We start from the raw sequence: 15,630 nt of genomic DNA, 5'->3' as shown, positions 1-15,630 counted from the left end.
TTATTTCTGTCAAGAGACAGCAACCATAGATCTATACTTAGACGAGATCAGTGCAAAAGGAGCACCATATCGGCACATACAAGCAGGATTTCAAGGCCAAACAACTTGTATAAAAAGATGTGGGTCAATAAAACATACCCTTGGGAACTGCAATGCGTGTTAATAAGGCTTTCTAATCTTTAGTTGAAAATGAAATACCAAGGAATTTCTACAAACTCTTATATTTTAAACTTTGAAAACAATTGCCTCGTGATGAGAATGACAAATTGTCATAAAGGTTGTTTCTGTGAGAACATAGTTTCTCTTGAGCTTGTAGTGTTGGACATAGATGTACTCGACAGGATTTTTTGGGCAAGTTTCTTTTTCTACTTTTAAGTGATGCATTATGCAAGCTACAGTATAAGTTTCAGAGAAATCTTTACTTTTTGTGTTTTTATATCTTTAGATATTATAAATCTGTCTTTCGTAAATAACTTTTGTGCTCGTAGAACATGTGTTTTGTTTAACATTTCCAGTAATATCGAGTTACTGGTGTATAAAACTAAGTGGTTTCTCTCTGACTTTTCAGGTGACGTTCAGATTTTGGTAGATTAAATTAGAGCTAGAATTCGGTACCACAACTATGGACATTCCTTTACCTGATGAGATACCCTTGCCTGGTGGGGATGACGACAGTCAACCAGGTCCCCCAGGTGATGGGCCTTCACCCATGCCAATGGGGAGAGGCAACTTTCAAATGCCTCCAGGACCAGGCCATGGCCCTCAGATGATGCGACAACCTCAGCCGCCGGGGATGCTTGTTCCCCCGCCAATGTTCCGAGGCCCTGTGCCGCCTTTTATGCAAGGGCCGCCTCCCAATCCGGTTCAGGAGGACACAAGGGCATCTAGTGACAGGTAAGGTTTTGTTTTGATATGATGTTTATGTCAATTTAATGTGAGTGTCTTTTGTGCAGATTCATAATTCACAGAATTTAAAGATCAAAAGTTCCTTTACAATATTCCATACTGTTCCATTCACCAATTTGTTCCTGTTCATTTGAATTCAGTATGTGATTACAACTTCATTTCAAGGTAAGTCATTTTTTGACCTAAATGAATTTAATTTTGCTGAAAGCATTACATTTTTACACTAAATTATTTTACTCTTATATTTAGTAAAGTGTTTTTGTGATGTTCAGTTGTAATTCTTTGAATTAGAAATATTATTTTCATGTTAGAATGTCTTTACAATTACTCTACAGTGTACGTGGTCTTATTTCAAATGTGGATGGTTAGGAATTGATGCTTCTTAGGATTATAAAGTAGATAGTTTCTTATTCTAAATGTGTTTATGATATTGAATCAGATATGGTTGTTATAAGTTTCTGAAGTTACTCAGTTATCCAAGATTGGTGTGTTTTGACAGCCAGATGTCCAGGTGGTGTGTGCAATAATTATGAAGGTTAATGCTACCTTATACTCTATGAGTGATAATTTGAGAAAAGTAGTGATAGATATGCTGATGTATAATTATTGCGCAGCTTGTTTTCACCACTGCCTCAGTCTTCCACTGGAAGATTGAGTTCATAGGTGAACTGGAGTTTTCAATAGAACAACAGTTGCCAGTATGCAGTCCTTTCTTGATACTGTACCTTAGACTTTGTTATTTCTGCACAGTGTATTTGTTGCACATAAATATGTATGTATTGCAGGACTGGGTCATTCAAATTAATTTGTGTGCATCATCCATATTTTTTTTGTCATGAGTTACAGATGGTGTGTCAGTGGTCAGTATTATTCATTAATGTGGACAAGTAGCCGTCTCATATACTGTCCTCTTTAGTTTAAGAGGTGACAGTAAGTGTCTTGCCCTTACTAGGAAGTTGAACTGTGCAGTGTTTTGTGATAAGGAACCAAGAATGCCTAAATCGCCTGGTGAATCTTCAAACAGTGTCTACAGCAGCATTGGTTTTGGCAGTAAGGAGGAATGTCAGAGATCAAGTACAGTATACTGTAATTTGTGCATTGAATTGGCTCTTTTGTGACATGAGTTATGTGCAGTTTGGAAAGAATTTGATGGAATGTGGTAACTCACAGGAGGTCTTTGAAAGATTCCTTGACATTACTGTTACTGCCAGGTTTGTTGCTTGTAGTTTCTGGAACTTTTACAGCAGATTCATGTAAAGAGCTGCAAGTTGCTTGGCTAGCCGAAAACGACAAGTCTGTTATCCCTGGTGTAATGTTGGGTATCTCAGTGGAAATGCAGTTATCACGGTCATTCTTTGACATCAGTGTAAAATGGGAGTGTATGCATGCTCCTTTTGAAGGTGTATAGCGATTCAAGTGAAGGGCCCTTTGTAATTGATGGCTGTCCAGAGAAAATTTATTTTACATATCAAGCCCATGTGGCATATCTTGGAAGCTACAGAAACTCAAGATTTTTTTTTAAATTTGTGTTTTTTTTAAATTAATGATTGTTCCATTTTGCTCAAGGGGCAGTAATGAGTTTAGTTTTTGTAATTTTTGGCTAGGTATGACTGTTGGAAATGACCAAAATGGATTTAAATTTAGTTAGTGATTCCTCTGCCATTTAATTCTTTAACAGTGTTTTCAATTCAAATTATTCAAATAGATGGGTGTACCTGTAATGGAGTGGTGTGTTTATAATGTAAGGATGCTGTCTTGTTTATAGTTGGTTGTGAAGGAAGGACACCAAGGGGGGGGGGGGGGGTTGTGCATGTGTGTGTGTGTGTGTGTGTGTGTTTTTTTTGTTTTTTGTGCTGAATTTTTTTATGATTAACTAGTATGACTGTTCAGATCAAAGGGATCAGAGCAGAAGAATAGGTAGTGCACTGATTAGGCTACCTGAAGTAGGATTACGTGTAATAGTACTGCACTGTTAGTATGTAAAGTTTTCAAGGATGCAAACGCAGAACTAGCCTACTCTGCAAGTATCTGAAGTCCCAGTAAAGGAGGATGAAATTTGGTTGAAGTTCAGTTACATGGAAGAAAAAGTTGTATTACATTTACTGTACAGGTACTCAATTTCTTTTAGACTTTTGTCACCCCTCAAAATGTGAACGCTCCTTCTAATACTAAATACTGTAATCAGCTCTGTTATGGTTAGTCTCTTAATAATTTTATATGATCATTATTAATTTACTAAGTACTTAATACTGTTATTAATTTATTAAGTACCTAATACTGTGGTGTACGTGAAGTTGGGTGAGCAATTGCAGATCAGATATCACACTTAACATTTATCATCTCCCTTTACAGGCAGTCCCCGGTTATCAGCGGGGGTTCTTTTCTGAGGTTGTGATGATAACCAAAAATCGCAGCTAACCAAAAATCAACGATTTTCAGCGCTTTTTTGGTGATTTTCGGGGCATATCAGTGCCAAAAAGCGTCGATTTTCGGTTATCGGCGCCTCTGTTAGGTATATATTGGTGCCAATACCCAATTATCAGTGCTGATAAGTGGAAATCGGCGATTTTTGGTGTTGAAATCGGCGATTTTCGCCACTAAACAAGCGCTGTAAAACCGGATCGCTGTTAACCGAACCCGCCGTTAACCGAGGACTGCCTGTATTGATATTTCAGCATTTTGCATGTCCATTTCTGGGTTCTCTTGTCAGGTCCTTTCCTGGAGAACATGAAAATGGTCATGTCTGGCAAGTTGTTGAGATACATGCAAGACGGTGAAAAGTGTTAAGGTATATCATATGTCTTCTGTCCAGTTCTTCACCTGACTTAACTGACTTAAAAATTTCATTAATCAGCTGCTTTAAAGCTCGTGCAATTCTTTTAATGGGTGTCAGGATGTAGTCTTTGGGTGGGGCAAAGAAAACTTAGTTCACGTTAATGCTTCTATGACCAATTTACTTTGTTGTAAGTCTTACAGTTCTACATTCAAAGAAAGGCTTGGGAATTTGGAAGTTGAATTGCTCCGATCTATCAGTATTGTGGGACTGAAAAACAATTGTGGCATTTTTTGGGTCACATTTTGGGTAAAGCTAAGTACCTCTAAATAGCCCCTTCTTTGTCTTTAAAGGGCTAGTAGTTTTCCCACTATTTACAATCTTCTCCCCCACATTTATTAGGAAGGGAGGCAAGGGAAAGAAGGTAGAAGGATGTTTAAGCTGGGTATCTTTCGATGGCTGTCTGCTTCCCCAGCCAGTCAGTGTCCTAATGGCCCTTGCATAATGTCATTCAGGGACTGATACCCTCCCCTTTCACATAGACCAGTCCTGTTCCCAGTTTTTTCTCCATATCTCTGCCGAGGTGCAAACAGCCCTGGAGAATGATGTGGAAGAGGACATCTAAAACTTCTCTGCAGGTTTAGGAGGCTCTTCCTGGTGGAAAATGCAAATGGCTGGAGACTGGTCATCGATCTCCTTTTTAATCAGACTCTTGTCAGGATGGAAACCCAAGGTCAGGGTCAGCTTCCATCAGAGAAGACAACATATGCTTTTGAATCAGTCATGATTCAGAAATATCTCTGGTTCATCTACAACAGAAGAATCTACATTTTAAGTTCAAAACTTTGCTTTGGATTGTTTACTGCCCTACAGGTGTTCATGTGAGTGTTCAATCTTGTGTCTGCTGTACCCAGTTTCTTGCAATCTGTCTGCATCTGTATCTTGATGATTGGTTGATTCTAGTATCCTGCAAGGAGCAGATGCTCCAGGAATAGGGTGAGTGGAAGGTGTTAAAAGAAGTCTTGGGAAAATGAAATTGGAGAAGTCCCAGGACCCTTCATAAAAAAACTTCTTGTTTGATCTCATCTTTGAATTGGTCACACTTATTTTACCCATGGATAGGGTAGCTAACATTGTCTAATGAAATGTAGGTAGAGGAGTCCAAAAGTAACATTTAAACATTTTGATGTAGGAGTATAAATTTCGACCAACAAGGATGTCAAGTTTGGTAAACAAATCAGTATAGGAGATTTTGACATAATAAGATTAAACATTTAAAATAGTTGTAGTATCATAAGTAAGGTCTGAACTCATATTTTAGGAATTTTTTTTTTCTTCCAACCCTGGGAGACAAGGAATTGACTTCATTGGGTTAGGTACACTGCATAAAAGAGTATTGGCTTGCTCTTCATGAATGTGTCATGTAGTTGACTAGTAATAATAATGATAGCAATGATGTGATCCTTTGTACAAAAAAGTGAACTCTTGCTATGGATGATTACAAAATCTTATTAAAATTGTGGGTTTGGTGATTATATTTTTTCCTATGGCGTAGGGTTGAGCAAGATTTCCAAACAAAATCTAGCCCCTAAAGAACATTGTGTTGATGGACTTCGCCCAGTCAGTGTTGACAGACCTTCCATTTGCAAAGTGACATCTTAGAAGATTCAGGGAATACTGATGAAGAGAGAATCACATTCTGAAAATGAACAATAAAGTTTGTTGATCTGACCTGTTGACCCTTGGGCTTGTGACCTCCACACAAAGTTGAGCAAGATGTGGCATCTATAATACACCATTCTTATGCTTAAAGTATACCTCAGAAAAAATACAAGACAGTGCTGGTATACTGTACAGTTTTCTGTTTTACAGTTGAAGAAATAGTGTTGATAGGGTTTGTACATGTAAATAAGGTATTTTGCAGTGTATTTTGTTGAGCTTGTTAGCCACTCCAATTTTACTTAGCCACGAGAGTCAAGTAGTCAACTGGATGGCACTAAACATATGTGAGATTCCTAACAAACTGGTTTCGGTTGTTTGAGCCTAGTTCCTATCACAGGCAGGGTGGTGAAATCCATGTCCCTCAGATGTTGTGTACTTTAATTAATAATTTTTTATCAAGTATTATAACCTAAAAGCATTGGTTGGGGAAGACTATGGTTTCTTGAAGTAGGGGATTGGATCTTTTGAGAAAATTGTTTGCTATTGTTTTTAGAATGGAAGTCCCATCTCTTGTAAAACTAGTTAGTATGGTATGTTAAAATTCTCTTATGAGAGTATGAAGCCATTACTTTCATTTACTACTGGACATTGACAACTTTTTACAGGTATTACCCTCCTTGACCAGAGTACCGTAGGCATTACTACAGGTTCTTAGGCCCAGTGTTGCATTGCTTATGGCCATTTATTTTCACAGTCTCTCAATTCTGTCAGGTTTCTCTTTCCATGTCCATTTTTTAAAATTCCTTTGTGATCACCATATAAGAGTGTAAAACTCCTAGTCAATGGTCTGATTAAACTCTTGAATTCCATAATGGTATGACACAGTTGACTGCAAGCTGCATTTGGAATTTTACAAGATACAGGACAATGCTTGCATATTTTAAAATACGAGATCATATTGTATGGCATACAAACAACAATTGTCCCTCAAGTAATTTATAGGCTACAGCATCTTAGGTACCGTATTAATTATTTTCGTTGATGACCTCATGTGAATTTGAAGATGATGTTTATTGGGTTACGTTATTCCTTCATACAGTATGAGAATGTAGATAATGTTAAGAGGGCATTCATTGAGAATAATCTTTGTAAACATTGAAATTGAGCTAGTTGCCTTGAACAGGATGTCACTTTAATTTTTTTTAGTGATGTAGATACATACCAAACTATCTCATATGTTCACTGTAGTGGTATAAAAGAGAATACTTAACTTTTGAATGTACAGTACTTTTTTGAGTGGGTTCATTGTGTATTCCTCTTTGCATGTATAATAAGCCGGGGTGTGAATGAATGTATGGATATTGCACCATTCAAAGCAGCTTGCTTTTATATTTGTTGGAAACTTCAGGAACATTATGGATGGCGTCCTTGAGTATCGTTCAACCTGTATTTTTGAGTGTCATGTAACCTTGTAACTTGTCAGAAAAGGGGGCCAGCTTATCAAAGGTAGTTATGCCCATTCTTGAAATACGTTTGAATGGTATTGCTAGAGCATATTGTGAGATTTCTAGGTTGATTTGAGGAAAAATATTTTTGTAATTAAGGAACGTAACACCTCATAGTATCATTCCACACATGAGTGATTAATCTACTGTTGTAGATGTAATTCATCTGATGATATTTATTAAGAATAATTATGGAGCTGAATAAATTTTTTGTAGCCGAATAATCCATGGTCTTGAAGTGGGATAGAAAACATGTTACAGTTATGGTCTAGAACACCCAGTATAGACACATAATCATGCTTACTGAGAAGTTGTTTTCAAGTCATAACTATAACTTGGCAATTGACACAGTGCCAGAAAGCAGTTGTAGTGATTATTTTTCAGAAAGTGCAAATAAGCTTCCATAACATTTAGGGAGTTTTTCTCAGAATTGGAAAATTAGAAGAGAGAATTGAATGAGAATGACAGAAGGGAAATGTCAGTGAAACAGTACGAGGCTGTTTCTGTAATGATGGATATTTTTCATTCATTCATGTAGGTCCCTCTCATCATGCTGTTTAGAATTTAATTTCGTAATTTTCACTATTCAGTTTTCAGTTTCCATCCCCCATTTAGAACGAAATCTCTCTTAGTCTTGAGAAGTTACAAATGTAACTCTTTGTTATTAAATTACATTACAGTAAACACTCTCAAGTGCTCTAACATGTCCAGAAGGCTGTGAAATACAGTTTTAAGGAAAAGCCTTGAACTTTTCATTGTACTAGGCTGTCCCAATACCCCAGACTGTAAATCAATAGAAATAATTAAAAAAGTACTGTATTTCGCTTCAGATTAGTGAATATGGGGTTAAAATTTCATAGCCTATGATTGTAACAGCAATGAAAGTTTAATACTCTGCACACAGGTGTTGCCTCCTTAGCTGGAAAAAAATGTTTGACACCTTTGTTTCCAAGTGAATGATCTAGTTATAAAAGATCTTTTGAATCAGGGTAGTTCTTTTTAGACTCACAGATGGGGTTGGGGTGAAAATCAGCTGATGATGGAAGACAATTGTAGAAGTATTGTATTGTGTGTGAATATTTGAATCCACTTTTATACAAGGCTGTGGGAGTAGGCTGTCATCATAAAGCATTAAATGAACCAGCAGAAAACAATTCAGTGCATTTCACGTACAGTGACCAATATAGAAAACAAATTAGTATATTTCACATACCTAAAGTTAGTGGATTTCTGTGGAAAAAGTAGACTAGCCTATGGAACTTTAGACCCCAAATAGCAAGGCAGTGAGCAATCGTGAAGTATTATTCTCTGTAGGGGGGTTAGTGCCGTCAGTGCACCTTACATGGGGTGCTTTGGGCATTACTTAAGGTTCTTTGCAGCATCCCTTTGGCCCCTAGCTGCAACCGTTTTCATTCCATTTACTTGTACCTCTGTTTATATTCGCTTTCTTCCATCTTAGTTTCCTCCTTCTCCTAACAGTTGCTTCATAGTGCAATTGTGAGCTTTCCCTCCTGTTACACCTTTAAAACCACTGGGTGCTGGAAGTCCCTTTCAGCACTGAATGACCTCATAGGTCCTAGCGCTTATCCTTTGGCCTAAATTCTATATTCCATTCCATTCAATGAATGGTTATTAGCCTACTAGGACAATTACTTTGTGTATTAAACTAAAAAGTTATATGTTGGTATTTATTATCTAATAGAAATCAGTTAACAAGCAGATGTTTATACAGTGCAGAACTTCAGTCAATGGAAAGGATGTAGTGGACATATCTCACAGGATTAAGCATCCATTTTGGGGGCAATTTCAGTTTGGAGGGACTGCAGTTTGGGTCATGTCTAAAGAATAATCTTCAGTTTCATACTACTATTATATATGAAATAATTGTCCAAATTCATTGCCTGATTTGGGACTGAACTGCATAGGATAGCCTGCTCTTCCCACAAACATCCTGCAGTTTAGGTAAATGAAATGAATCAAACTACTGTATTTCTGTTGTGTATTTGTATGATTTATGCCTGGTAATAGCCTATTTTCATATTAAACTACTGTATTCACTAACAGTACTGTGTATGTCTCCAGCTCTGCCTCATCTAGCTAGGGTAGTGAAGTGCAGTATTTTTCTTCATTTGTAGAGCGTTCAGTCTTTGTTTGCACTTGATGTTGAGCCATCCATGCAGTCTGGAGTTTTGTGTTAAATGCATATACAGTACTACAGTTATGGACAAAGAAGATAAGAGGGGATTTCTGTACTTGATGAATATGATTGTTACTTACTTGTTTATTTTGTTTTAAAGGCCATGTTTTGATATTACTGAAGTTCATCTGAGCAGGAAGAGAATATGAGGCGTAGAAGTGTAGAAATTTGCTTGAAATACCTGGTGTCACTAGATTTTGTGTGTGTGTGTGTGGAAGTGAGGGAAATTGTATTCATTAGGTCAGTGTGTTACTATTAAGCTGTCATGTTAGGAAACTTGCCTATTTTGGCTAAATATCAAATAGCGTAGGAGTCCAATGATAGCCCGTATACAATGTTGTGGATTCTTTCAGATGTCTAATGAATATGACTAGACTTCTGCTGTCAAGTGCAGTCACCATCAAAAGTGGGTGATTAAACGGAGGCCACGTAAGAGGTCCCTTTTGAGACATAATGGAACTCTGCCACCACACACCCCAGATACAGGATATGAGTGGAAAGCTCTACATGTAGAGGATGGGGGATATAAACCTCAGGTTGTGAGCTTGATGCCGCACGGAAGACAACCCCACGGGCAGGATATATGCCATAGAATGAGTTTGATCCGTCTCACCTTGTTTGCTCCAGTATGTTACGTATGGCTACATCAGTATTTCACTCTGGACATGAGGTCATCTTGTGATGATATTTTAATGGCTTTCATTTTTGCTTTTTCAGATTTCACTGCCTATGTGTTGATTGTTTGACATTATATATACATATCTATGTTTATATAGCAGCTCTCATACTAATTAAGATGCCTTACTTTCAGGTTTATTTATACAAATATTTCAGCGAGCAATTTCAAATTAGCAACTGGTATTGGGACTCTTGATTTAAACATTTTTAAGCTTTTAATGCATCATTTTTTCTTTGATCCCACAGATACATATTTATCTACAGTTTCATTTGTTGGGTGTGTTTTCACACAATGTAGTGATGACCTCATTGTTTTCATAGAGAAATTCATTTTCTGTATTGCCTTGTTTGCCTGTTAAGTTTCCATGGTCATTGAATATTGGCAAGTCTTATTCGGTATGGTCTTTGATATGATGTCATGGCGGTTGGGGGTCAGTTATTGTATTGATAAGGCAGCCTCTACCTCTCTCAAGATGATTTGGAGAATAAGGAAAAATGTAAATGTTTTTCTTTACTTGTGTTCATACAAGTAGAGGTTACGATTTTGGACCAGCATCTGATTGCAGACGTAGCCATTCTAGATGAGTGGATGTTTATAACCATCATGACTTCTTTTCCCTTCTGTTTCTCCATAACATTTACAATCTGTCTTTTGAGTACTTTATTTGTTTAGCTTTGAGAAGATCAGGGTTTTATGGACTATTTGTGAGGTGAAAGTGTCTACAAGTCCTCCTCAGACCTCCTTAAGGACTATTTGAGATGTACAGTAGTACCTAATTATTACATTTTATAATAGATTGAAAGTTCATTTTGGGAATAAATTCTAAACATTCCTTGCAGATATTGTCATTCTCATAGTAAGCTGTATTACCTAGGTAAACTGAAGTTTTCTTTTAAAGTTAAGAGTTGTAAACCTCATTGGTTTGTAGATATAATGGTATGCATTGTGAGAACATATATTCATTATTGAGAATTTTTCACACATGTTTATTTGTTGAACTGAACTCTTCTCTGAGCTTTGTAAAAGTTCTAATGAATGCTGAAATTTCATCAATTCTCCATGAGATTTTGAGTTTTGTATGATATAGTAAATGAAATTTCAGGAGGTTCCTAACCTTATTCTTGAGATTTCAAATGCCTGGAAACCTTGGTGTTTGAGCCCCTAATGACAGTGTTCATACACTGAACAAATTTATGTATTTCAATATTGTGTAACTGCTTTCAGCTTGTCTGGGAATGGAGGTAATCTTTCTTGAAAGAAGTTGTAACATTTCTCCCAGGCCAGTATCCTTGTATTCACTTAGTAATCTTATGGATTCCTTCATTCAGCTCAGGACATGTTTTTTTTTTGCTGTAGTTCAAATACTTGCATTTTTTCCTCCTCATCTCCCTTTTTTTTATTAGACATTTTGTCTTATACACTTTTGTAGGGTAGCAATAGATATATATTTTTAAATACATTGCCATTCAGAAGTTAAAGGAAGGAAAATTTGGCATTCCTCTCCATAGTACCCTACAGACATCTTACAGATTCCATGTTGTGTCCTTTTTATCTGTGGATTTGTTCTTTCCTTTTCATTTTATGCCGTTCCCCTTGGTCTCCTGCCACCGAGCAGTCCAGTTTCACAAACTTGCCTCTCACCAACGGTGATGTATTGTTTATGGTTAGGGCCTTCATATTGGTTCTGTGGTAATTTAGAATTGACAGACAGTACCCCAGTTGAAGAGCATCAGAATAAAAATGCCTACTGGGTAATGCCCCTTGGTAGGCGGTTTTGTGTAGTTTTCATGTATTTACTTGCATTTTTCACTATATGCTAATCAACTTTAGTTAGCTGCTCCTTATCCAATTCATTTTATTTTTCTTTTATGTTGATGGGAAGGCTTAGGCTAAGTTCTAAGCTATTGTGAAGCCGCATTCTTTTTACTCCCCCTGTACAATTACTGTTTGCGTTCATTAATCTTGAATGGCAGTGAGGAAACCACAAACAACAGTAGGCAATTAATAGCCACTGAGTAGTAGTGTACATAGCCATGGCTTTTATTTATGCAGGATCACATGGTTTGGCTCTTGACTCAAACACTTAACATCAAGAAACCTCAGGACTTCAGCCAAGTGTACAAAATGGCAATGCTTGGTAGCATGAATACAAGTTTTCATGGACATAGTGGCTGGTTAGTGTCTTAAACAAGTTTTTGATAAAACGAGAACATGATTCTTTGCCTCCCAGAGGCAGGCCATTAAAAATTAGGATGGCCAAGGTTATACAGTCGTGGGACTGAAATTGAGTGGGCATTTTTCTCACCAGATTTTCCCAAGAATCAGTATCTGGTGTCAGATAGGCACTGTACTAATGAGTGCATGTTAAAGGAAATCATGCTAATGCTGGTGTCTGTGGATGACAAATGTTCATTGCCCTTCGGGCGTATACAGGTTTTCAGATTAGGATTTCCTCATTACCAAGGTCAGTGTTCACAACACACAAACTGTTGATAAGTACACTGCATCATATCATTTGCTAAGGTTCTTAATGCCAGGGATTTGAGAAGTGGGTTTTAGCTGCACTTTATTGAATAATATTCATAGAGCATTTCCCCTACTATTTAGAGTTGTTAGCTCATTTATTCCATTTATATTCCATGTAGTGGGTGTTGCTCTCAGTGCACTGCACTTGGTGTACTGTAGGCATTATTCAAGTTCTTTGCAGCATCCCTTTAGTTCCTAGTTGCAACCCCTTTCATTCCTTTTACTATACCTCCATTCATATTCTTCCATCATACTTTCCACCCTCCACCCTCTCCTAACAGTTGTTTCATAGTGCAACTGCAGAGTTTTCCTCCTGGTACACTTTTAAAACCCTGCTTTCTCAATTTCATTTTCAGCACTGATTGACTTGATAGGTCCCAGTGCTTGGCCTTTGGCCTAAATTATATACGTATTCCATTCCATTCCACTTATGTTGGATATTTGATAAATGGCCTCAGTCCCTTAGACCTAGTCCCTAGTATGTAGGGACTACTAGCCATTAGTAACAGTTATGCAAATGTGAAGTTTAGGAAAAAATTAGTCAAAGAAATTTTGCCAGAATCTTCTACATTATTGTTTATCTAATTTGATTTTAAATGAAGTTAATGATTTTAAGTTTTTCAACTTAGAGGTCTGATAAAATTACCTAATAATAATAATAATAATAATAATAATAATAATAATAATAATGATGATGATGATGATGATACTAACCAACTTCTGGAGAAAATTATGATGACAATAATATAAACCAACTTCTGGAGAAGATGATGATGATAATACTAATCAACTTCTGGATCTCCAGTAAGTTTGTAGAACGTCGTAAAAACAGTACGTAAAGGTTTGTCTTTCATATGGAATGAAAGAAAATCTAAATAAGTTTGTCCCCTGAATACAAATCTCCTTATAAGTACTTTAAGTTTTGTCATGGTTTAAATTTCCCAGGGTACAAAGGAATTAAATTATGATATCTGGTATCTGGGCAGTAAGAAGGGGGCTCTCGCTGGTGACAGGTACTGGTGGGAAATCGACACTAACTCTTTCTTTAGGAAGGGTTTGTTTCCCTTTGGAAACCTGGCCACTCTGGGAGTTAAATGGGCAAGTGTATTTATGAAGCATTATTTTGAAATTTGTAATTGTTTTGTCACATGCACATTAATATGTTTGTATCCATGTCAGGAATTTTACCTGGCACACCAGCCATTTTTTTTTTTTTTTCTTTCTGTCGGACAGGAAGTAGCCAGCCGGTATATCTTGACTAGTAACCTCACTTTTTCTGAACTTAGTGAATCAGTAAGTTCAACATTGTTACTTTCTAGTGTATGGGATTTTATTTTGGATATTTGGCTTTGTAAGGTGCAGCCATTTGTTAATATTCAACCTTTTATAAACCTGAAAAATCAGGTCTTTTGAACCATTTACTTTGTTCCAGTCCAATATTGCTCTGCTTTGTTTATAATTTTATGAGCTATCTTTTTCTGGTTAATTTTGGTGGTTTTCGATGTTGCGTTTTGACACTTAACTAGCGAATTTGTCACTTAACACACGGGAAGTAAGTTCTTGTTCACAAAATTATGTACGTTACCGTTTTTCCCATTTTTGTACTCAAAGAATAAATGTACTTTTTTGGTGGGGCGTTAATAATCTGCTTCATTTTACCAGCCTACAAGCTATCATAGACCTTAATCCTAACTTGGTACACTCCCCTCAGTACTCTATGGAACCCTAAAGGCATGCAGAAACACTGGGGCAAACAACATCTCAGCCTACCACCTAGGTAGGTTCTTCAGGCATATATATGATTCATGGGGCTGTGATGAAAAAAATACTATATATAAGAAAAGCCTCTTCATACAAGTTCATTCATTGTATAAAGAATGTCATCTCATAACTTAACAAGTTTTTCTTACTTTTCATAAACAAAAAAAGTGAGGTTATTGGTTCAAATATATGTGGTACATTCTTGGAGAGACAACCCCCTTTGTCTGACAGACAAAAGACTTTCAAAACTGTGAACATTTGAGACACAAATGTAGGCATATATTTATATGATAAATGGGTTTGCATGAAAAACTTTTTCTATTGTGAAAACATTATACAGTACAATATTTTAAAATATCCAGTATGATGGTTATGGAATTTTTTTTTGGTTTTAGAATAAATTTCAATGCAAGTTTAGAATGAAAAACATTTTGGGAGAAAGGCAAGCAGGAATCTTGGTCAGAATTTAGTTTTATGTTGCCCGTTATTATGTTACGAATAAAAATTAAAATGTACAGTATTGGGAAATATGGCAAAATTGATAGAAAACTCGAGGCATTTATGAACAAGTATTTCTAGTTTTTCTCTTTTGGCATTATTTAAGGATGGTTCTGTTGGCTGTTACCATATTTTGTGTTTGCTTAACTCACATGATGGGAAAAAATCTCAATATATGAAAGGTTTGTATGAAAATTTCATCAGAGTTTTATCGTATGGATACTTGGCAAGCTTTTAAAAATATGGTTTGCATTCCCTAAGTCAGAGGAGGGAAACAGTCACAAAGAGGTTGCTAGAAGCACAGTGCTTGAGATTTTAGAGAGTGCTTTTTACCACCTTTTGATTTATTCATTTGATTGCTTACACTTCCATCACATGTCGGTCATCTCCACCTTTTATTGCTTTGGTTGTTCTACTTTTATTTCATTCTCTTTTGTCTCATCTCACCTTGCTACCCAACTTATTCAGTAATATCTTGCTTTGGTTATTGCCCATGATTCAAGAACATGTTCTTCAGCCACAGTGTTTTAGGAGTCTACAGATGACTTGATGGTTTGCTTCCAAAACTTCATAATGATGATGACCCCTGTAGATTTCTTGCTATCCCAGCAAATAATTACCCCAAGTAAAATATCTGTATTTTTCGTTGTCATCTATGTAACATACTCCATTATATGTTACTGACTGAAAGATATGTAGACATTGAGTAGAGATGACAGACAAGTAACTGAAGTACAGATTCATTTGGCATATCAAGTAAGAGTTGACAAACTGAATGAACTCGGACACATTTTATTGTTGTTTAAATGTTTTGTAATACTGGAAGTTAAGATTTTTGTAAGACAAAAGTAATTGCAAAGGTCCAGATTCATAACTATTAAGGAGACATAGCGCCCTACCACAGACCCCCCCCCCAGCATGACTACCACAATCTGACCCCTCTCTGCCCTTATTCATTTTTACCTTTCACATTATAAAACAGAAAAAATCTTCCAGTTGAAAGATAGAGCTCAAAACACATGTCAACTCGTCTAAAGACAGGACAACATCTGCTTGACAACTCATGCCTCACACTACACACATTTTAAGTATAACAATTTTCTTCTTTTTTACATTGTTTCAG

At 36.6% G+C, this 15,630-nt stretch overlaps 1 protein-coding gene across 3 annotated transcripts in view; it reads left to right on the top strand.

Annotated features, from left to right (window-relative positions):
• Positions 1-15,630, top strand: part of LOC136829877 (uncharacterized) — a 79,262-nt gene that overhangs the window by 11,718 nt on the left and 51,914 nt on the right. For 2 of the 3 annotated variants that reach the window (XM_067088943.1, XM_067088942.1), the window contains exon 2: positions 569-894. In XM_067088943.1, coding sequence (XP_066945044.1) covers positions 623-894 — 272 coding nt within the window. In that variant the 5' untranslated portion in view covers positions 569-622. Of the gene's footprint in view, positions 1-568; positions 895-9,396; positions 9,670-15,630 lie in introns of all 3 variants that reach the window. The other variant, XM_067088944.1, reaches the window with a different exon arrangement.

This window comes from Macrobrachium rosenbergii, chromosome 45, assembly GCF_040412425.1.
Source record: "Macrobrachium rosenbergii isolate ZJJX-2024 chromosome 45, ASM4041242v1, whole genome shotgun sequence".
Lineage (NCBI taxonomy): Eukaryota > Metazoa > Arthropoda > Malacostraca > Decapoda > Palaemonidae > Macrobrachium > Macrobrachium rosenbergii.
The sequence above is the reverse complement of the archived record's forward strand: the minus strand, read 5'-3'. Positions and strand labels throughout refer to the sequence as shown.